The 23,706-nt window shown below is 40.3% G+C and overlaps 1 protein-coding gene across 21 annotated transcripts in view; it reads right to left on the bottom strand.

Annotated features, from left to right (window-relative positions):
- The window catches only part of LOC135486677 (prominin-1-A-like), a 52,433-nt gene that overhangs the window by 8,219 nt on the left and 20,508 nt on the right, over positions 1–23,706 (bottom strand). For 2 of the 21 annotated variants that reach the window (XM_064769684.1, XM_064769694.1), the window contains 19 exons: positions 22,563–22,637; positions 22,183–22,246; positions 20,486–20,639; positions 19,995–20,141; positions 19,384–19,516; positions 19,109–19,188; positions 18,686–18,767; positions 18,065–18,223; positions 17,463–17,537; positions 16,913–17,002; positions 16,633–16,680; positions 16,268–16,348; positions 14,641–14,709; positions 14,218–14,307; positions 13,758–13,882; positions 12,858–12,998; positions 11,718–11,771; positions 7,573–7,620; positions 4,685–4,939 (listed from right to left, as the gene is read on the bottom strand). In XM_064769684.1, the coding sequence (XP_064625754.1) occupies positions 4,685–4,939; positions 7,573–7,620; positions 11,718–11,771; positions 12,858–12,998; positions 13,758–13,882; positions 14,218–14,307; positions 14,641–14,709; positions 16,268–16,348; positions 16,633–16,680; positions 16,913–17,002; positions 17,463–17,537; positions 18,065–18,223; positions 18,686–18,767; positions 19,109–19,188; positions 19,384–19,516; positions 19,995–20,141; positions 20,486–20,639; positions 22,183–22,246; positions 22,563–22,637 (1,970 nt within the window). Of the gene's footprint in view, positions 1–494; positions 515–1,352; positions 1,500–2,570; positions 2,662–4,684; positions 4,940–5,392; positions 5,422–5,856; positions 5,928–7,572; positions 7,621–8,842; positions 9,099–11,717; positions 11,772–12,857; positions 12,999–13,757; positions 13,883–14,217; positions 14,308–14,640; positions 14,710–16,267; positions 16,349–16,632; positions 16,681–16,912; positions 17,003–17,462; positions 17,538–18,064; positions 18,224–18,685; positions 18,768–19,108; positions 19,189–19,383; positions 19,517–19,994; positions 20,142–20,485; positions 20,640–22,182; positions 22,247–22,562; positions 22,638–23,706 lie in introns of those variants that run through there. The other 19 variants (XM_064769703.1, XM_064769724.1, XM_064769740.1 and 16 more) reach the window with 19 other exon arrangements.

Genomic DNA, 23,706 nt, shown 5'->3' with positions numbered 1-23,706 from the left:
ATGCACTGAAATGAACATTAGCTCCTCTCAACTCGATAAATGTCCAACTCATCACTAAACTACTGACATTTCAAATATTTTCTGCTTCTTGCCAAAGAAAGCAAATTACGAGTACGTGAAAGATTATCGTGTGAAAAACTAAATGACGTCTGCCAGTGATTATATTGAAAGACTGGTTAAGATCATCTCATAATTTACTGGAGTTTTAAATGTTATGTCTCTTGATGAATTACAAAGTTGAGAGGAGCTCAAAATTTGTTTCATTATGTCTACTGTTCTTACCCAAAACAGACCAAGGCTTGACAGAAATATCTGATTGAATTTACTTCTGAATAGAACTGTATACCAAACTTGGCACTGGTTTGGGTGAAGAGCATGGCACAACACACAAAGTGGGAAGTCTTAGAGGTTAAGCAAAATACATGTACACCACTGAACTGCAGCAGCAAATGATATGTAACACTGTTTTTTATCAGAAGACAAAACAAACTCACAGGGAATAAATTGAGAATCACTGTGGAAGATAGTGCGAGAATTGTATTAGTATGATACAGAGAAATACTCCACCAACCAAAAACACAGGCACACGCCAAAGCTTTTGGTCAGGAATGAGGTAAGGACAAATCCCAAGCTGAGTCCTTCATTGCAGAGGGTGTCACTGTAGACTTGGTAATCTGGCCACCTAACTTCAAAGGCGGCAGCAATTGCCTTCTGGCTGTGGCCATTTGGTAGAGCTACATAGCGGTTTTTTTAGTGAAGAAACCTGTCACTAGATGGCGCCGGAGGGTAGTGAGAGACGAGAATTATTCCTGACTTTATTGGGCCCTCTCGTTTATGTTATCATGAGCATTAAATTGACGAATTACATGCAAAAATAAAACTGACTCCAAACATTTTTTCATACTGTAATGCCCTGATAAAGCTTCATGCTTTCAAGCTCAACCTTTGGGCTGCTTTTCTCCAATGGATATTCAGTGCCATCTAATTGCAGGTTCATGAACTAGGCATTTGTAGCTCTACCAACAAGTCGAGGTCCAATACAGAACTGCTCCTTTTACTCAAAACCGACTGTGAGGGCACAGTACATTGGTACATTACTGTGAAAAGCTTACACCACCTTGAACACGGGGACTGAAAATATCACGGGTGTTTCCAGGACTTGAGTATGGACTGGGGAGGGACTGAGGACCCTTCAAAATTGAGGAAGTGGAATTCGGTCCAATCCAAATGGCAAAAGATGTGATTATGTTACCGGTGTGTTGGTACACAACAGCAGGATAGTTTGAGAAAACATTTGAAGGATATATGCCTGACCACAGCGGGCCACATTTGCATACAAATACTACTATTACCTAACAATAGAAAGTGATCACTACAACTAGTCCCAAGCCTGATATGAGGCAGTTGGATGGGTGACACGGTTATCAGGTTTGACAGCATTTGGCGGGAAGTGAGGATTTTTCTGATATTTTCTCAAATTATCCCTGATGTTGGCCGATCTGAAATAAACAGATGGAGGCAAGAAGAGTTAGTTAGATATGTGTATAGGAAAGAACTGTATTTGAAAGAGGAGTTTGATGGTTTATTTTGGTAGGGCGCAAGAAATGACCACGAGGGCAGAGGACAAGGCAACAGGAGCATTCCAGATGACACAGCAAAATATGATGAAATAACTTGAATTTCATAATAGCATCTTGCGAAGTTACTATTTATAGGTCACAAGGTCATTTGCATAAGATATTGATGACGTTTTAGTCACGTGACAGTCGGCCATCGACACCTATTTCTACGCATTTGAGCTTATTTCAAAGTCAATTATCTCTGACCCTGCATTGTTTTTAGCATGAATGATACCATAGAGTCAGAGAGAGAAATATTCAGAACAATTATGTAGTATTTCCAACACTCGGACATGTGCCAGATTGAATCTAACTGCCCTAGTTAGAAAGCCTGAATCCATTACGAAACCGCATGTTTGTCCGACATTGCCTGTAATTCAGCGATGGGGAAATAGAGGGCAGCAGCTGCAGTGACGTCATCTTCGCGGAATGCTATTGGCTCTGGACAGAATGAAAGCATGTGTAGGGCCGGCCCGAAGCTAGATGTCGCAGTGAAGCTTGGGTGACCTTAGAACCAGGGGGCAGGGTGTTTACAGTGACCTTAGAACCAGGGGACAGGGTGTTTACAGTGACCTTTGAACCAGGGGGCAGGGTGTTTACAGTGACCTTAGAACCAGGGGACAGGGTGTTTACGGTGACCTTTGAACCAGGGGGCAGGGTGTTTACAGTGACCTTAGAACCAGGGGACAGGGTGTTTACAGTGACCTTAGAACCAGGGGACAGGGTGTTTATAGTGACCTTAGAACCAGGGGACGGGGTGTTTATAGTGACCTTAGAACCAGGGGACAGGGTGTTTACAGTGACCTTAGAACCAGGGGAAGGGTGTTTACAGTGACCTTAGAACCAGGGGGCAGGGTGTTTACAGTGACCTTTGAACCAGGATGACAGGGGGTTTAAGCTGGGTCTCATTTACCAGTAAGTTTGCTTCTCACCACCAGGGGCACCACTTACCAGACTTAAACATAAGGTTTTATACATTTAGGCTTTACACATTTGGTTGGTGTAACCAGCTTCCGGTGGCATTGGGTCACCCCTCGTCACTCTGTTCCAAGATGAAAGGGGTCGGTTATTAGTATGTAAAGAATAGAAGTGTCAGAGATAGGGGATGAAGTACTGCTCAGAAGTAATATCATGCATATACACGTAGTGCATTTAATTGATTTACTGGATGTAAATTGTAGTCATGGTACACCCTGATTGTGAATTGTACAGTCATGGTACATTTTGTTGTGAATTTCACAGTCATGGTACACCTAAATTGTGAATTTCACAGTAATGGTACACCTTGGTTAAGAATTTCACAGGAGCTTCAGTGAAAGAAAAGCACTGAGGTACCAGTATGTGACGAGACCGCCAGTCACCATCTACTGGCAATGTAACTGTTACAGCAATGTAACTGCTTAGAAATATTAATCTTAAAACATGCAAAAAATAGAAAATCTTTGGAAAAAGTTGATGAAACGCAGAAGAAATGTGTAAGGAAATAATGGAGACAAACTTCAAAGGTTAGACATGAGACAGAGGCGAATGGGGGATTCGCAGAGTGAGATAAAACATCTTTTGAACATCACAAGAGAACCATCCTCCTACATCGCTCCTGAATACAATCTGTGTGAGTGCATTTTAGGTCTGATCCAAGGCCTGAAATACACTCTGCTGTAGGAGGATAAGGGATGTAGACACGGCGGAGACTAGGATGTACGGAGACAGAGACAGTGATACGAGTACGGTTGAATGCCATGGAGAATGCAACCCACCCCAACCCCTCTCCCTGTCGGAACTGAGTATGTGTGGAGAAACTTGGAACATGAAGAGGTTCTCTGGTTATGAAGAAACACTACATATGTATCGAGGTTGTTGTTGAAGCAATTATAACTGATGTATCGGTGAGGCGCTCGCAAGGTTTGATCAGGTGTCACCAATGCACTCGGCATCGATGAACACCCTTCCCAAACTAGAGGTGGTTGAAAGAATGATACTATTGCAAAGAGCATGATGTCTGGAATGATTAGTATCAAATGACACAAATATCAATCAATTCAGGATGAGGAAGAAGGAGACCACAAATACTGCTACTAAACTAGGATATCTGAAGAACGAAGGAAAAATAGCCAAACATCTCTAAGTACAACTGCACTCCTACATTATTTGGTGTGCGAAAGAAGTGCGAAAGAAAGGAATTGAGAAACTGAAATAAACTGAGCATCCATATTAGTACTTTATAAAGAACCTAGAGGCGTTTCAAAAGAAAGGAAATTAATGTTGTACATATATTTTTTAAAACCAATTTGACTTCCCACTGAGTAAGAGCAAAATGACATGAGATAACTGAACGATGAAAGTGTTTGTGCAGGTTAGAGTCCCAGCGCTACCTTTTAGTTCACAATGTGGCTAAAAGAAGGCAGTGGGAGTCAGGCTACTTGTCAGAAATTATCACAAACTGAAGCAATAAATAACTGTTTAAGAAAACAAAATAACTAAAAGATGTTGAATTAACATGAAGTAAGGACACAAAGCATAAAAATATCATTCGTGGATTTTGTCCGCAAATTACCTAATTTCTTCCCAAAAAGCGACAATAAACTTGGTCCCCGATAGATTTCTGACAAGTGAGTTTCCATGACAATAGGTTAAGGCAGCTAATGTGTCGCCATAGAACATATATGTGACAATGGTAGCCACTGAATCGCACTCAAACACCAGTGTGTGGCAATGTTTGACATCAACTCGGTGATGAGTGAATGGTCACAAAGCAACATGTGCATAGCCATGGTAACCAGTGTTGCATGGCAACATTACCATGGTAACCAGTGTGTTACATAGCAACATAGCAATGGTACCCAGCGTGATACATAGCAACATACCCATGGTAACCTGAGGGTTACATAGCAACATGGTCATGCTAACCAGTGTGTTACAGAACAAAATAGCCATGGTAACCAGTGTGTTACAGAGCAACATAGCCATGGTAACTTAAAACCATAGCAACAAATATGTAATGATGGCAACACATGTGTTACAGTTGCAAATGCTGTCAGGTGTGTTAGTCTGTTAAATAAACTTACTTTTGCCAATGTGGCGGAGAGGGTGCCGAATAAGCGGGTGGCCCAGAATGTGGATGATAATCATCAGGATATCCTTGGCCTGCCCGCGAAGACCCCCCATCACCGTACCCACCTCTGTGGTCAGGATTATAGTCAGGATTATGAGCAGGGTTAGCATTTCTCTGATCACTACGGCCTGGGCCGTTACTATCTCTTTCATAACCGGTATTCTGTAAGCCACGACCATCGCGATAGTGTTTGGGGTTGTTCCTCATTCTGTACAAAGCATGCAAAGAAAAGTATGATAGAACAAAGTCAGGCAATGGGTTTACCAACCAACAGGATCATTCCACTACTAATTCTAGTTCTAAAACCTGCCACCAGAGGGGATTACTATCTGGACTAAGAGTCTGCAGACCAATCCACCACACCATGAATTTGATGCCAAACTACAGAGCCAAAGCAATATTTAATCAGTTGGAGCACATAACAGACAGGGCCCAGCACTCTAACCAACACCCATTCATAGCCTGAACACACCCAATCCTATTTAAACTGATAGAGGAACAAACAATATGACTAAGCTACAGTCATCTGCCGTCTTGGACAATTCATGTAGCAGAAGCAGAACGACATTAGCCATTTCAACACGCTAATTCGACCCCCAGAAAGTGTCATGCACATTACAGGCTGCCTTCAGTGCATACAAAACTTGCATCATATAGTTACCGTTACTATAGCGACAATATGGCCGACTCCTAAATGGTTAAAAAGCATGTCATACTTCATTCTTGCACATCAAATCATCATCAATTTCCAAATGACAAAAAGGATATGATGTATTTTTTGATTTGCCAAATATAATCACAGATGTAAGGGGTTTCAGATTCTTTATTCGTAGTCCAGATAATAATCTCCCAATGGCATCATTGCTTAGATATAAGGAAATTACTAAAACGGGCTGGGTTGATGAAGGCTATGGAAATAAATAAATTGTATGTTGTCTGAGGATGGTCTATAGAGGGGGACAGGAAAAGTTAACCCAAAGGAGCTTCCTCCGAATGACAAAATACTAAAGCAAATTCAAATGTTCTTGGCAAAAGATTTGCTGCGGAGCCACAGGGGAGCGCATAGCTTCAACCATGAACCTACAGGGTACCACTAATCCCCTATGCGAACATTTTGTAATTTACCACATGGCATCTTAGTTCTATTCCTTTCGGACTAAACAACGCCACCATAAGATTTGTCTTTTTGTTTCGACCTAGAACATAGGAATGAGGTTTGGGTTTATGAAGAGAACACCAGTCTAGGCTGCAAAACAAAGTGTTTAATGAACTAGGGAAGTGGATTAGAGAACTTTGAGATAAACAATGGGCTACTCTCTGACTAAATTATCATCAATCAAATGGAGTTTGGCAGTTAAGAATAGCAGCTTAATTCAAATTAACACACTGCAATAACAGGGATAAAGGGAAGGAACTAGAAACAGTAATTGACGTGAAAATCACCTTATTTGTATACTTGGGACTTGTAAATACAGAATTACGGAGATACAACGATTTGGAATAGCTTTGTGCATAGGTTACGATTTGGCATTGACCGAAGAACATTGAAATATCCTGTCTTACAACATGGAGGGATATTTCATCAACTATTAAAAAAGTAGAAGAAACGTAATTTTGGCAGACCTCCGATCTAAAGTGCACGTTGGAGAGATGGGACTTTGGCACCAAAAGGGTTTTAATGGGGGGGGGGGTCGGGTGTCAGTGAGGCATGCATATACCAATCAGTGAAGGGACAACACACATCAGATTAATAGATTCATCACAAGGATATGTACAGTGCCTAGGTTAATCTATCAATCTAATTAATCAAAATATACAGTGGTCAGAGGGATTTAGGTGACCCAGGTGGTCTTGAAATGATCAAATTGGATATTAGTAATAAAATATATAGTTAAATAGAATTGAATAATTCCTCTCTTTTGGCACATTTATTCATGTGTTTCATATCATAATCAAGGGCTTGAAAGTACAGTAGGGTTGAATTCAACTATAATTCACCAGATTTCATTGAGCAGGCCAAACTTTTGTGCAGACTGAGGAAACAAAAAAACAGTTCAGATTGAATCAATCATATAAATAGATGAGGGAGAAATTTAAATGTTAGTATGTTATTAGTGCATATTAGTATACTAACTAAAGTTTCAAGTTTAAGTGTTTAAGCTGAATGGCAAAACTGATCAGTCATCGGAGATTTGTAAATATCACAAAAGATACTTATAGCCAAAGTTTGATGAAAGGTTCTAAAGAAATTGATTGGATAACTTGTGGAGAATATCATAATGACAATTGGATGACAACAACTCGTTCTTCGACAAATCATGCATAGTCCCCATTTATAGCCATATTCGATGATTACAGCCAAAAGTACCAAACAGAAGAGGTTCCCATGTAATACAGGTTTACGGTGCACCCAATTATTTCCCAAACAACCTAAGCCCTTAATCAAAAATCAACCTCAAGAAGAATGTCAGAGTCGCAGAATGTTACCCTACCCGGGTCCCAACAATGTCTCGAGTGACTGGGGAAATCTTCCATTTGATGCTGGATTGAGGATTGAACTAAAACAGGCTTTGCACATCACTGCATAGGTGTGATTGGGAGCTCGCGTGGCAAGTCCATCCATTTCAACATTACGACTGAAAACACTCAAACCATGAGCAGACAACCTATGAACAACTTTAGACCGAATGAGTTTAACATTTCTTCTATTTCAGTTGTCTTTTCGTTTCAACTATCTCTTAACCTCATTTGGGTATATCACTAAAATACAAAAACCCCCTAAAGTGATATGAACAACACTATTGACAGACACCAAAGACATGGCACCAGCAGTCGACTTACTGCAACACTCTAGCTGGGATGTGGGCAGAGTACGTGTAAGTGTCTGGCCTGATATGGAAATGAACAAAATACCATGTACCAGTTGAGAAAAATAGCATCGGGCAAGATAGAACTAGCCCAGCAAATGACTGATGAAGGACTATGAATGACATGAGTGACATGAGGGACAGGCCTTGACGACAAAAAATGGAGACAATTCGAACAATAGAAAAGTCCTTTGTCTGAGAAGCTAGTTGACTCTTCTTGAGCAATCAGCAATCACGATTTTTTGTCGCTCCAACACTCGCCTTCAATTGAGTTGCTGTGCATTGTGCTTAAAGGGAGACTATGGGTAGGATTTAGGTAGGTTACATGAAGTGACCAATAGGGGTCTCTCTTATCTCACAGTAAATGGTAACTATTCGTGCTTGTGTTATAACCATCACTGAACCAAACACTACCCTTGCCCCTAACTTGGCACACTAGTCAGCTAAAGACTTTCAATTTGACTCACTAGCCCCTGCCTAAAGTCCCCCTTTAAAGGACAAAATGTGCTCTCCTTAAAATACCAGGCCTATAATGAACATCATTATATCACCTCTAATCTTCAGTGGTGGTACCCCAAGTACTTTAAGGAAACACATGCTCATATATATTGTGCACATACTGTATCAACGCATTTAAACCAGCTGAGAGGCGCCTGTACAAAACACCTATTTTATGTGTATGTGTAAAAGACCTGCCTTAACTGGCTTAAATGGGTCGACACAGTACATACTTAGTAGGCGGGAAAAAATGGGTACAACTCAGCATACAGTGAAAACTAAAGCTCAAACAACAGAATGCATGACAAGGGCACGAAATGAGCCTGTGATACAAAGATTGTGGCCGGGGTGACAATTGCAGATATGTTATCGAAAGACATCCCATCATTTTTGTCAAGATGATGGCTTAGATTAAAGTCAAATTATGTTTTTCACAAGGTGCATGTAGTTCATTGAGGCAAGACATGCTTGCTGTTTGTCATGACAACATTATTTAGAAACAGTGAAAAAGACTCCAAAGCCTAGCTTTCTCAGTATTGCATTCTGATTTCTCTTCCATTCAAATTTGGCAAGAAAAACATATTTTACTTCTTTCCAGATCAGCGCTCATAGTGGTGTTTTTCTTTTTCGGGGAAAATGGCTGTCTAATTATAGGTTGTCAACATTTTGTCAGCTCTGACGACCCAATCAACAGTGTAACCCAACAGAATTTGCCCATGCAAAAAGGTGCTCATCTGAAAAGAGGAAAATTGACACAAAATACTTTCAGCTGGAAACAGCCAACTGCTATCTGCAATTACCACCCACATCGATGAAATTGTCGTGTGCACATTTCAGAGGCCCAACATCTTGCATTTTACAAACATCTGAGTGACAAAATACCTTTCAGCAGGATTAACAAACTGAAGCATGTCCTCAATTATCAAATGTCTCGTGTCTTCACTCAGAGGGAAGCGTGGAAATTTGAGTTTTTTGCCTTTGATGCGATAGCCTAACATGTCCCTAGATGAGATAGAGTTAAATGAGATGGGATGCTCAGTGCTGACACCTAGTGGACAAACACAGAACTAGTGATTATGCCTACTGTGATGGTAAACCCTGTTCTTTCCACAGCCCGGAGCCAAAAAGTCAAGATTTTTTTACCTTCGTCTCAGACTGATTTTCTTCATTTTTAGAAATATGACATTTCTGCCAAAATACTTTATCAAATCTACACAAACTGGAAGCAATGGAAAGCTTTTCATAAGCCATCACCAAGCTTATCATCCCAAATTATCACGTTTATGTGAGAAAGATAACAGGGTCTACAGTACTTGTCAGTGATTACATCTGTCTCAGCACACGCGACATGCATAAATGCACTCTACCATGTCTAAAGCAAATTTCAGATGCATTTCAGGCATACGATCCACAAGTTAGTTTCCTGAACCAAGTTCTACATCTAAGAGGCCTTAGCTCTCCACCAGAATGCATCTGAAATCACGCTACAGACCAGTCCCTAAAATGTGGTGTTGTGCAAATGCTTAAAAGTCATAGCGATGTTAATCCGATGGTGTGTAATGTCAAATATCTCAGGAAGACTACTAGTGAATGATATTGGAGACTATTACAACAACCGATAAAGAGACTGACAACGTGGCCAAGGAAAGTCATTTAATGTTTCACGACCTTAGGCAGGACTTCCAACAAATGATGACGCCCCAAAGTTAATTCCTCGTCATCCTGGGTAGAGGAGATGGAGTAGACACAGTGTCAACCGGTAGGTGAATGCCTTTTTCACAAAACTGCAATTTGATTAGTAACAACCCGGTACTGGTTCTCCACAATAGATGGCATCAGCTGTGTGGCGGAGGAAACCGACTAATAGGCGAAGATTCGTAGCATTAGTAACCTTTGTTAGTGAGGAGATATGATGTGAGGAGTAATGTAGTGTCTTTACAAGCAGCCATGGATCGTTACAAACTAATATCTTGTTTTTTTGTTCTTTTCAAAACAGTAGCACCTCTCCATTGAAGACACCCTCAAGACTGACAATTGCTATCCCTAGTAGATGTCCTGATTAGAGTGGTCAAATTGAATGGATACAATCAATTTGTGACCAAAACTTGTGTCCCTGATAGAGACGTTGTCCTTAATAGAGAGGTGTCCGCTTAGGGAGGTTTCACTGTACTACTAGTAGCCATGACTGCAAAGTGTAAGGCATGCAGAGTGACACAGCAACGTGTAGACGTGTCTTCACTGAGGCAGAGGTCCTTCACTGAGACAGGGGTGTCTTCACTAAGACAGAGTATGCTTGAGAAGACCGGCGAAGCTACAGGTATAATGGTAATGACATGGCTGGTATTGTTATGATGATGTTCATGTTGAATCAGGGCCATCTGTAAAGTACTTATAAACGAGGGGAGAGAGGATCAAATTCACATCGAATGAATAAATGAATGAAGATTTCTTAGTAAGCTGAATCTGACAACGGTTTTTCACAACCTGGGGGTTGTGGTGTCTTAGTATAGTATTTGCCAGATACATGACAGATGGCCCTGTGCCATACACCCATGTAACAAGCATTGATCATCCTGCACTGACGGTCCCTGGAATAGGTGAGAACCTTCTGAGAGCAAGCATATCAAGGAGACTATCAAGAAATAAGTTCTCCCTCGAGGGAATTTGTTCCAATATTTCGTGAGAAACCGCAATCGCAGGAAAATACTTGTTGAAACATGTGGTGTACGGTATTATGCAGATTGGAAAGTGAGAGGATGGAAAGTTAAAATGTTAGTATGTATATGTACACATGATACAGCGAGAATTCTGATTCTTAATCTTCACTTGATGTAAAGTTTCAGGATTTTTATATGCAATCCAATTTGATTATTACAATACTATTTTCAGAAATCTTCCAACTTTTTGTTTGTTTGATAAAAAGAATATTTTCATCAAACAAAACCAAATTCGATTTGATCATGCATCCAGTGAAGAATTGAGAACTATAAGAAGCAATTTGCGGAAAATGTCATTAAAAACTAATTGAAAAGTTCATGAAATATGGACGCACAATACGCATAATTATTTATCAATATGAATAAAGGTTAATAACTGAAATACAGTACCCAGGGATTCCAATTCTAGACAAACTTAAATGAAAAATGCAAGTTTGACTGTTGATCTTCCTTAGTATTGAGTTCTCTTAGATTGCTTACATACTGGCGACAAATTTGTACCAAATAACGCTTCAAAGACAGATCTGGCATGACCTTTCAATGAGGGACTTCATTGCCTGAAGGCAGTAGTTCAATACTCCAATAAGTCAGACCAAATTTCCTGATTTTTTACCCAGTACGAGGTGACTGTCGGACAAGTTACTATACCACATGGGCACCGAGACAGTGGCATTCGAACACAGTTGGACATAGAACACCATAGAACAACTGGTCAGAAACTGTACGGATGACTCCAACAAATTTAAAACTCACACCTCAAAATGTTTCACCAGCACAACAATCCAGGAAAAGAACCCCATGCCAACACCAGCGAAAAGTTAGTCACTTCGAGAAGCAAAAGTTGATCGTTTTACAGGCATTTGATGATTGTTTTTTTTGGGGGGGGGGGGGATTTACTACTTACTCATTGAGTGGAATGTTATCTCCAGGGTAGATACCGTGGTAATTATTAGCATCACTGCAAAGACAAAATGAACATTCATTCAACTTGATTAAAGTCAAAGAATGAGATGGCAAAGACAGCGCACAAGACGACAGAAGGATTCTCAGCACTTTTACCTAAAAATTTCCTGTGTGCATTTTGATAACAGAGGAATGTTTCATTCACTCGAGACATGTTATGAGATACTTTCTTGTAACAACAAATCTTAAGCTTGGCTCACATGAGAATGGTACAGAATAAGTTGACACAAGTCATAAAATCATATCAACACTAACGATAATGTGACTTAAGCAAGTAGATGAGAAAAATCAATAACACATACTTTTCTCCTAATAACACAACCTATTGTCCTATTTATTTATTGACATCAAGATTTGGTGATCTTAGACTTTTGTGTATTCATGGAACAGGAAGGGCAATAGGACGAGGCTTAGGTGAGAGAGGTTAGATGACTTATCGCCGAACATCTGGACTTTAGTTATTACGGTCTTATTTTTGGGTAGGCATGGTTTTTACAAGGACTGGTTCTGTTCATACAATCATGATGTAGCATTTGACTTTTGAATGGGAACAAAGCAGCAAATCGATAAATGTTCTTGTGTCCTCTTGAATGAGCATATGAAATGAAACATCTATGTGTTTGCTGCCACAAAACCAGCGTCGTTAACTTAATTTGTACTTTTTTAATAAACCATTAATACTAGAAATGATTCAAGCAGTTAGAAGCTTTCATCATCAGGTGAGAGTATGTCAATAGTGGCTGGTGCTGTACGTTTTGACGATGCAATGTTGGACTCACATCGGGAGAGACATCAGTGACATTAGAACTTGTATCGCTCATGACAGCTGCTAAACTATATGATCCCTCCAGACATCACAAGCTCACCAGCCAAGGTAAAAATTGACAAGCTCTGTTTAGGCACGATGTCTTCACCATCATCAGTCTGCCATTACGTCATAAAAACATACCGGTATCTAGGATTGATATTATTATACTATTTTAGCCACATAGAGCATCTTTTTTGAAAAAAAAATTAGCTTTTAGCATGTTAAATTATATTCAAAGGGTTTGCGGAAGGCACGAACATATTCAAATGCTACCTGGACAGCTTTCTAACGACATCTTTTTTTCGATGGTCATTTTTCTCGTGCCGTCTGGTCAATTTAGACCAACTCCTTCTTTTTGCGAGAGGACCAGGGTCTTCAGCTTGGAAATGATGACAAGGGGAGCGGTCATCGACTCTAAGGAATGAAAGCGGAGGAGTTATTCCAATGTGACCAATAGGTGGGGCCAAATATCCTCTGGCTCTGCCGTACCGGGATTTTCCCTCATTCAAACAAATTAGAAATATGGTGAACCACTAGTTCACCGAAGGAAGCAACTACCATAGTATCCATACCAATACTCAAATATATTTGTTATAAGCTTGCACATGTAAGCTAAAAATTGCTCATAAACTTTCACACCAAAATTGATATGATTCAAAATCAAATGTTCAATCAACTGAGCTCATCAGTGCAACGTTAAATCCGATAACAATTATGATATTATGACATTCAGTTGAGCATCAAGCTTTATTTTGAGACTATTCCCATCGTCTGCCGTGCCATTGATATTTGTAATTATGTTCGGAGGAAATCGCAAGCTTTTAACAACATCAAGGTCTTTAAGACAACACATTTTTCCGTTTGACATGCTTCATGAGAGTTGTTGGATGTATTTTGAATTAAATCGTTGCCAAATTGACAATGTTTAACGAACCTTACTTTCTTTTAATCTGAAGTGGACCGAAACTGACATGATTTTATATTGTCGGTGATTACTCAATACTAGGCCTGACTTTCTGCCCAATTCGGTGGGATGGGTGACATTTCTCCGGGTGCACTTGGGGATAAGACAAATGTTAAACAAACATAAGCAAACACGAGCAGTGCTTCTATCGTCCATGTCTACCCTGTTGAGAACAGGAGCAAGTTAAATTTAAGTGTTTCTTTACTTACGCGTCATCAAACTCTTTAGCGGAGTATTTTTCTGTCTTGCGATATAAACCCGCCAACTTGACGCTGAATATCAGACTTGGAATGAAGAAGAATAAACACCAGCCAAATGCAAACCAGAATCCATTCTGAAATGAAATGCAAACATTGGAATATCAGGGCGAGATATTTACGGGTGAAGGAGAAATAAGTTGACATCTGAGAGTGAGAACTGATATCTAATATAGAAGAGTGTTATTTTTCAACAGGTGATGCAAGTGCGGTGATTCAAGTTAATACACCCGTTACATGCCACAGGAAATAACAGAATTGACTCGCAGGAATTCGTTGTGGCTGATGAAAATTGAGGGGCGAAACGAGCATCTTTCAACCCTCTAATCCTTTCACCCCGCAATTCTAACTAGCCCCAAAGGACTCGGATTGTCTGTAACCAGGATATAACTTGGATTCTATGTGTACTTACGAGTGGGTTGAGTGTTTTCTTGCATGTGGTGTTGATGAGTCCCATCAATGAATCATATAACGGTTTACATTTGCCTATATTATTCTCCAACTGGAATGAGAGAAGAGAAGATTTGAAAATATCAAATAATTTTTTTAGGGAGGCCTTTTTTTGCAGTCACGGACGGCCTATGAGAAGTGCCTGAAGCCCAGCCTGCATTGTCCCACATTTCTATAGGATTAGTCCACCCGGGCATGAGTGGGCACTTTTATGCTGACTAGACAGCTAGCTCTGTCACAGCTTCTCAAGGCCGAGATAATGCCCATAAAACCCTCAGGAAAATTGCCTCACCACAGAAATTATTCTATGCCCACACACGACACTCTAACTCAGTTCACACATTTGACTAGTATTTCACCTCACAATTTTGAAACGGTAGCTCACCTCATAAACAAGTTGGTTTCCTAGCACCCTGGCATTCTGCTTTATGGAAACTGCAGTTGAATTGGCAGCCTGGAAAGAAATAGGGAATCATGAAAACAAATGCAAAATAGGAAGCCATTAAATTGCAAAATGATGTTTTCGTGAAAAACTCGAATCGAGCCTGGTCTAAGAATGCTCAAAGGGTACCTCAACCAGTTGCTTGATTTATTTATATTGTATTATTCTCCAATATCTGGCAATGCTGTGAGCATGTGGGAGGGGAGGGGGGCGATTTTGTTCTAGAATACTGAAATCAAGGTTTCGTCCAACGTGGTGAGATGCATTTAAGTTATGTCAGAACCGGGAGTCTTTTTCACTGAAGGTCAGTTCTGATTAACTCTAGACGGCATACATCTTGACCACCAAGGTTCTTGCATCTGATCAGTTTCTCATATATAGGGCTTGGAGTAGCATGGTCACAAATCCTGCTCTTCTATCAAATATTTCACAATTTACATTACAGTGGAACCCCGGTTGGCGACCATCCCGGTAACGCGACCACCCCGCTAACGCGACCACGATTCTCCGGTCCCGAATGGTTTCCTCTCTAATTACCATTAAGAGACCCCCGCTAAGACGACCACCCCGGTACCCCGACCGCGACCACTGGCTTGGCCGGTCCCAAACTGAAAATCAACCCCGCTAACCCGACCACCAGGCCTAATTGCCGTAATCGGTCGCGACCGCGGCATAGTAATTAGCACCTCGCTGCCAAGCTTTGTTAAGACGGGGACAATGGCCATGGGAATACATATGAAAACAAAAAATACAATGTGATTTTGCAGGTATGATCAATTGTATAAGTGTAAATGAATAAATAAACTTTCCTTTTCTAACGTTTTCATGGTTTGTTTTCATTACTGAGCCAGTTCAGTACCAGACATGCGCACTCAGCAGCAGCAAAATCATGTGATTTGCGTGATTTGCATATGAACTTAAAAAAACGGCGGGTAGTTTGAAGACCACACTTATGACAATAACAAGCTTGCGAGACGTTTGAATGTTTTATGATATGGAGAACTTGGTTGATTTACGACAGTATCATTTTATATTTCTTTAAATATTTTGACTGAAAATAGATTTGATTAAAACTGTAGCATTACTCAACTCATCATTCACGTGGAATCATACGACAAGTTTACTTCAATCGTCACAAACAGTCGGGTACATGGAGGATGATTCACCAAATTGCCCGCAAATGCGTCACGTCGGGCAGATAATGAAACTTTGTGGATAAAATGAGTTACAAAATTACCTTTTCTAACTCATTCTGAGAATGTAACATGTAATTTTATCGACGAACTGTTCTTGCGAGGCATGATAACAAAACTTTGGAGCGTGCATCATCTCAATCAGGCAGCGTTGCTATGGTAGTACAGCGTACACACGCCATGCAGTCGGCAATTTTGGCGGGAAAAATAATCATGTATTTCGTCTGGGGATTCCCAACCCCGCTAACACGACCACCCCGGTAACACGACCACTCCGACCACGGTCCCATGAGTGGTCGTGTTACCGGGGTTCCACTGTAGTTCGTCAGAAGTTCTCGAGTATAGCTCATGCAAACAACAGATTTTCAACATCTTACCTTCGCGATGAGTGTGCCGAAATTAGTATTTATATTCAATTGCGCATTTTCTAATCCGGTTTTCAGATCGCCTGCACTGGTCTGAAAATAAACAAAGGATTATTAATGACCCAAAGCAGGTTGGTTGAAAATTACAGCAAGTTTTCATATCTTTGGAAAGGTTTTGCAAAACAAGATGATTTCAGGTAATCAGAGGAAAGATCTCAAAATACTAACTTTAGATCAATTCAAGGGCTTAAAAAATTCAAATTACAGTCAAATTTTTCTGGTATGATATGAAATTAGGAACCGTCAGCGTGCGATGATTCATAATCTATTGGTCCTTAAAGGGTTAAAATGTTAAATGAGCAGAGAGAGCACCTCACCTGAATGTTTGCCGATGAGAGGTCGGTCATCTGTTTTTTGAGGGCATCCTGAAGAAAAAGAGGCAATGATTAGAAACCTAGTACATGCCTTGACCCTTTTGGTAAATATCATTGATACAGAATGGACACTTCAGGAATATCAAGTCTCGGGATATGATAAGAGCAAGGAATATATGTCTGCCCTAGACTTCAACAACGGCCCATCCGAAGCAAATAAATGCAGGTGTTCTGCGAAGAGCATTATTTTTATCATTTCGTATCCACAGGAAAGCATACTTACAATATCTGTGTTCATCGTCTTGATAAGTCCTGAATCCTTGCTCAGATCATTGAGGGTGGTGATGCTGGTCTGTATCTTAGCTTGGTCCACCTGGAAGTTTTATAAACGACAAAAATAGGTCAGGTATGTGTCAAACTTGAAAGAGTTTCAGAACATGGCATGCTATATTTTCATTACAACGTACCTCAGGAAAAATAAAGTGGAACATTCCTTAGCAGACACATCTGTTAGCTGGACACCCTATCTCTCATTACACTGCGTTTAATCCTGAATTAATCGTTTCCACTCAATTTGTCATCTCAAATCAGGACACCTCTCCTTTACAAATATCATTTGTGGTTCCCCGAGGGTGTCCTCTATAGAGAAGTTCTACTGGCCACTATAACAGAGACTGTAACGCTTCAATTGTACAAAGCACTCTGTATGGCAGAGCAGTTTAAATCATCTTAAGTTAACGTTTCCTGCAATATTACATATTGCCTGTAGATACATCTACGATTCAAACTTTCACTCGCCTAACGATTTCTACAGTATTGGTAAACATGCTTACCCCTGGTTCACCTTTTACTCCTTCAAGCGCTGTGATGTAGGTAGAAAGTGAAATACTAAGGAGCTGCTTCTTAAGCTGAAAAATAAATAGTATAGGTTAAGTCAAAATGACGAAAGCAATCTTTTTGGATAGAAGAACAGTCAATGATGATAATGATAATAGTGAGTTTATATATAGCCCTTTTCACTGTACCATCTACGGTTTCAAAGCATTTTACAATTGCACACATTATAACACAGCCTATCCAGAAACCTTCTGGGAGAACCAAGGGCAGTCACAATCTAGCTCACACAAGGACATAATCTTGCACTCACAAGGGCTTTACAATCGCACCCATTTTTACCCAGCCTATCCAGAACCCTTTTTGGAGAACCAAGGACAGCCACAATCTAGCGCACGCAAGGACATTTCAGGCCTGTTGAAGGTAGTGGCACTGGCTGGGTATCGCAACCGAGGACCTCCTGATCAGAGGGCCGATGCTCAACCATTGTGCCACCGTGCTCCCCAGTCAGTATATCATGAGACATTGTATTCTGATCAATCACTAAATAATGAATATGGTACAATTAGGTACATCTCTAACCACACTATAGCCAACTTACTTCATCCAAGGAGTCCTGGAAGTTGATGGTACTATAATCTGAGTTGACTACATCGGTGAGCAGTTTATCGGCATCCGGCGGAAGCAACACTATGTTATCAATCTTCACGTTCTTAATTTGTGCTGCGATTTTATCAACTTCTTGGTCTACTGTTTTCATCTGGAAAAGGAAATTGGAACTTAAAGATGAGAAATGATGATAGTGGTGTTAACCACATCAAGTTATGCCAAAAATCGCATGGGACACTCCCCTATATGACTGCATAGTATCTACAGTCAAATAATCGCAGGTTTTTATATTAATCTGTTTTTCCATACCTCGAGTACGTCTCACTCAACTGTGCTCAATCTGCAGGGGGGACAAATAAAAAAGTGATGACCAGACCTTGGTTCAAACCCACAACTGCTTCGGATCCAAGTCACCCTTAACCAGAATACACTCAAGTTTAATGTAGTATTAATAGAAATTACCAGCCGTCTGCCATCTTGGATGTCTGTTTTTCACGGTGACCCAGGAGAAATTTGACGTACACATATATGTACAAAGCAATGCACTATAGCATTTTCTAGCGGGCAAAAAAATCGACAGGTGTCCAGTGGATTCAATGAATAACTGACTTACAGCATCGTCGATGATCTTGCTGACGTCCAACAAATTCTTCAACTTGAGGGCGCTGTAAATGGCAGCATCTTCACTGCATTTCCTGAAACATTACCAAACAATCGTGTCACAACACACACTACAGCATATCAATACTTCTTTTTCTGCAATCACTTAACACCCTTTTAGAAATGACCTCAGAGAAGTAATATTGATAAGAATATTTTTGGTGCCTTCCAATAGTGGATGCTCTTCCTGTTATAAGATGTGCAGATACGAATGCAAACAAAAATCAATTGGACAAACTAAGACATCGAATGACTGGTCTATTGTCTACTTCAGTTAATTTAATGGGTTAATGTGAGCTGGGTGAATTTGTGGGGGGGGTCAGCCTGAGGATGGATTGGGTAAAAAGTTTACAAATGTAAACTTGGCAGAACTCACTTTAGGACTTCCTGCACGCTCAACTCGGTATTCTTTCCCGGGAAAATGTACTGGCCAAGGTTCAAGAACTCATCAATTTGCTGCAAACATGGAGAAAATCATTGAGCCTTTTGATAAGCTGGTTGGTTTCGTTGAAAAAAAGTCACAATGGCACATGTAACTCCTATCTAATACTGGATACGAATTTAAACTCTCATCTCAATTTCTTCTCAAAGTGTTGTTGGTTCGGCATTGTACATAACTACCTTTCTGTTCATCTCGGCAAATTTACTCACCTCAATCTGCGAACTGTTGATTGGATCAACCAAGTGCCGACAGACCTCGGTCTCCACAGGTCCGCCAATAATGAACAGGATCATGGTCATCAGCATCAGGAGCCAACAGAAAAGGAATGTGAATCCAACCCCACTGAAATCATACAGGTCAAATTTTATAATGAGTGTTTTATACTGACCATGTGCTTTGCAAGAACTGTCACAACAACAGGTTTCCCCAGAGGCCCCGGGCACAAACTCTATCAAAGGGTAAAGGCCCATGCTCATACCTTAAGTTTGGAAGGCATCCCTACCTCGAAAATGCCAGAAACTTTTGTTCTGCCACTTCGAAAAGGTCAGGGGTGGACACCACAGGACATTGTCAAAGCTTCAGGACCCCTTTCCAGGGAGCAGATCAGACCCCTTTCTAGGGAGTAGTCTCAAGACAAACCAGTTCTACACCTCGTGATGTACAATACGCATTTGGCAAGTTTTATCAGGAAGGCCCTTAGTCGGGATTCTAGACCCCAAAAATTAATATCTACCCCCTTCTTACAGTGTCTCGAGGATTTGCTCAAGAATTGTTTAACTGCAAAAAAGGAATAGAACACAACAACGCTATTGATACTCACGCCATCAGGAAGTCAGCGCCCACCCCCTTGTTGCAGGCCCGTGCATCCTCGTAAGGTCTCTCACCGCATGCTCCGAACATCAGCCCAAGGAAGTTCAGGAGGACGACCAGGAGTAGGATGCAGCTCAGGGCAATACCACCGTACATCCTGAAGTAGAAATGATTATTTTCGTTAGACGTTGCAGTGAAACTTACAAATATGCAGTTACACTTACCAATCCCTGGCATTGCTATCCTCCCAATGAAGTATCAACCTTTTTGCCTAGGCAACATGAACAAAGTCGTTTAAGACCTTGGGTGCCACAGCCTTGGCCTTAGTTCTGTGAGTCATGGCTCCAAGGTAAATTGATTATTAAGGTGATTTTGGGTCAAGTTATAAACAGCCTCGTATACTATAAACCCATTAGAAGCGAATATACAGTGAAGTTTACGTCACCATTTTCTTTGTATCTGGGTGTAATTAAGTTTCTAGTAAACGATTACTTCACTTACACATAGTCGCCATATTTCTTGACCTCGGGTTTAAACTTCTCGACTGTCTGTCTGGCAGTCTCCAACTGTTTTGTCATGTCCGACAACATATCACTCATTTTGGTCAGCTGCTGCTCTATATTCCCCTTAATGTCATTGATGGCTGTTTCAGACTCTGAAATGCAAATGCAAATGAACCCATTTTCACAATTTCATTCAAGCTGAATTACCTGAATACAATATCTGTGTCAGAGGAGTTTCTCTATACAACTGCTTCAAAATTCTCGTCTATCTTTTTGGTTTCAATTTTACCCCAACAAATTGCGAACAATCTGTGAGGTGACATAAATAAAGACCACTCGGGAATTGACCCGAGTGCCATGTATTGTAGGCCTAGGCTATGCGCCTATGAAGATGAAGGCATCATTAATCAATAGTACAATTTTAGTACCATTCAATACTTGGTCAAGAAAATTTAGATTCACACAGATTTTTGCAGCTTAAACTACCAAATGGAATGACGTTAAGATTCGTTCTTTCGACACATTGTATATTGTCACTAAAAGAACATTTTAGTAAAAAGATATTAGCATTTTATCACTTAGTTTTAGTTTATATGCAGGTATTTGCAATTCATGACCTAAACAAAAACTAATTCTAGATGGCAGCACTGCTGCTATAGTGTGACACAATGGGGGGGGGGGGGCGGGGGCGTACACAATGTCTTCAGCCACTTCATTTTGGTAAGTGGCATCCAAAGGGGAATTCTATGAATTCCTTTATCATCATCACATTTTGCTTCAAAATTCTCATCTATCTTTTTCCTTTCAATTTAACCCCAACAAATTGCGAACAATCTGTGAGGTGACATAAATAAAGACCACTCGGGAATTGACCCGAGTGCCATGTATTGTAGGCCTAGGCTATGCGCCTATGAAGATGAAGGCACCATTGATCACTAGTACAATTTTAGTACCACTCAATACTTGGTCAAGGAAATTTAGATTCACACAGATTTTTGCAGCTTAAACTACCAAATGGAATGACGTTAAGATTAGTTCTTTCGACACATTGTATATTGTCACTGAAACAACATTTTAGTTAAAAGATATTAGCATTTTATCACTTAGTTTTAGTTTATATGCAGGTATTTGCAATTTATGACCTAAACAAAAACAAATTCTAGATGGCAGCACTGCTGCTATAGTGTGACACAATGGGAAGTGGCATCATGGTGTACAAAAGAACTCATTGCAGCGGTAGAGTGAATGCCAATGAACTACAGTAAACAGAGTGTATCGTAAACAGTAAACTATGCTCCCTTCTAAAATTTTCTGCGTCTTATTTATTTTTGTACACTTAGGAAATTTGGGGTCAGTGACAACACCTAATCTACATTGTAATTCTAGCACAAATCCTATGCAAGTCATTTTTCACATCCTCATAAACAATGACTGTCCACTTGATAATAGTCACAGGCAAATGATTTCTCAGCCACAGCTGCCCCATTCAATTGAATTGGTGCCTTCTTCATAGAAATTTAACACCAGTGAATACAGGGTGTCCCAAACTCAAGTCAATTTTAAAGTGTCCATATGTTTAGCTTGGTCTCTGGGAAACAGAGCTTTTATTTACTTTGTATGATCAAGGTTGAGGACTTTGAATCAAGACTGCAGTCAGTGGTGTTCGAATAAAATTTCCAACTTCAAAACACTTACGATTAATGTACGACTGGACGCTCTTTGAAATGTTGGCAGAAATTTCATTGTAGTCTGCTTTGCCCTGAAATATATATAACCGACATCATCTCGGGACAACAAAGATTTCATATGCCGAGTGATTTCATTTTTACGCAACAGAGGGAAATTTATCTTGACCTATATTTTAACGCACTATCTGCATATGGCCATCACTGTTCCACGTAATAGCACCATATGGAAAGCACTGTGAGCAAGCACCTGCTTGAAATGAGCGCTGTCGAAATAGGGTATTTATGTAGGTACCTACAAGTATATGTCGTCTGACATCGTCGTTGTTTTTTCCGCTGGCGAATCTCTCTCAAACTTGATTTTTCCTAAACGGTACAAATTAAACTTACCTTATTTATCTCTGCTGTGATATTTTTGCCCTCAATATCCTTTAACTTCTGGATAACTCCATCAACGTTGGCCAGCTAAAAAAACAGAGGGAAACACTGAGATATAAATCACACCTTAAAACAAAGTGGACAGATGACGATGAGTACAGTATGATCAGCAGTTTGTTACTAGACACAAATGAACAGTTTGGCTTGGGATCCATCAATGCGATTGTGCTGTTTCATCGAAATTTTCTAAACTCTGTGTTGACCACGAGATGATTATCATCTATACAAATCTGCAAAGAAGTGCTTTCATTGAAATTTTAACACAGGATGCATGCCACACAGGTGCTGATCGGTCCCTAATTTTGTGTCACACGTGTGTGTTGTATGCATCAGGTGAATGAAATTGACACTTGTATGCCGCAAAATCCAAAATGAATTTGCTCTAATGCGGTCATCAGGTCACTATTACAACCCTCAAGACAAATTACCAATGTTGCAATATCCGCCAGTGCGACTTTGACCTGCAGCAAATTCACGCCTGCTCCTGAACAACCAATGATAATCACCCCAGCTTATCAGATCTCCATGCTGACGAAGGATTCCCCGCCTGCCGATTGTGCCCAGGCCAGATGAATAAATTTTCTATCAAGTCTCATAAAATTGTTTTTATGTAAGAAAGGGAGATCTGTTTAACTTGGGTGATGGATTTTGTTAATCAACTACAAAATGATCTTTCAGTTGTTAGAATGACACACAGAAAAGTTCCCACTGCTTGTGATACAGGAGAATCACCGTTGATAGGAGTGCTGGGAGAGAGGGGGATTATTTTCAGCATAAGGCAGATCGAGGCATTTCAAGCAGTTTTTTACACCATGAAAGCACAAGTTACGTTAGTAGGGAAATAGCGCCACCACCAAGCCCCTCGCAAGATTAGTTGTTACTGTACTGTACAAGGAAAAGTTGTCTCAGAAATACTCCTCGAGTGAAAACTGATGCATCATACCTTCCACCATAATGAAATAATCGTGATTTAATTCCTAGATATCTATCTGCATGCATGTTCACATCATGTGACAAGAACTTGTGGCCTAGGAGATTCACACTGAGGAGGTTGTGCTCAGACACAAGTGCTCATAGAATCTACTCCGTGAACGAG

Source organism: Lineus longissimus, chromosome 1, assembly GCF_910592395.1.
Source record: "Lineus longissimus chromosome 1, tnLinLong1.2, whole genome shotgun sequence".
NCBI classification, from domain to species: domain Eukaryota; kingdom Metazoa; phylum Nemertea; class Pilidiophora; order Heteronemertea; family Lineidae; genus Lineus; species Lineus longissimus.
Note: the sequence above shows the minus strand (reverse complement) of the source record. Positions and strands in the feature narration are given on the sequence as shown.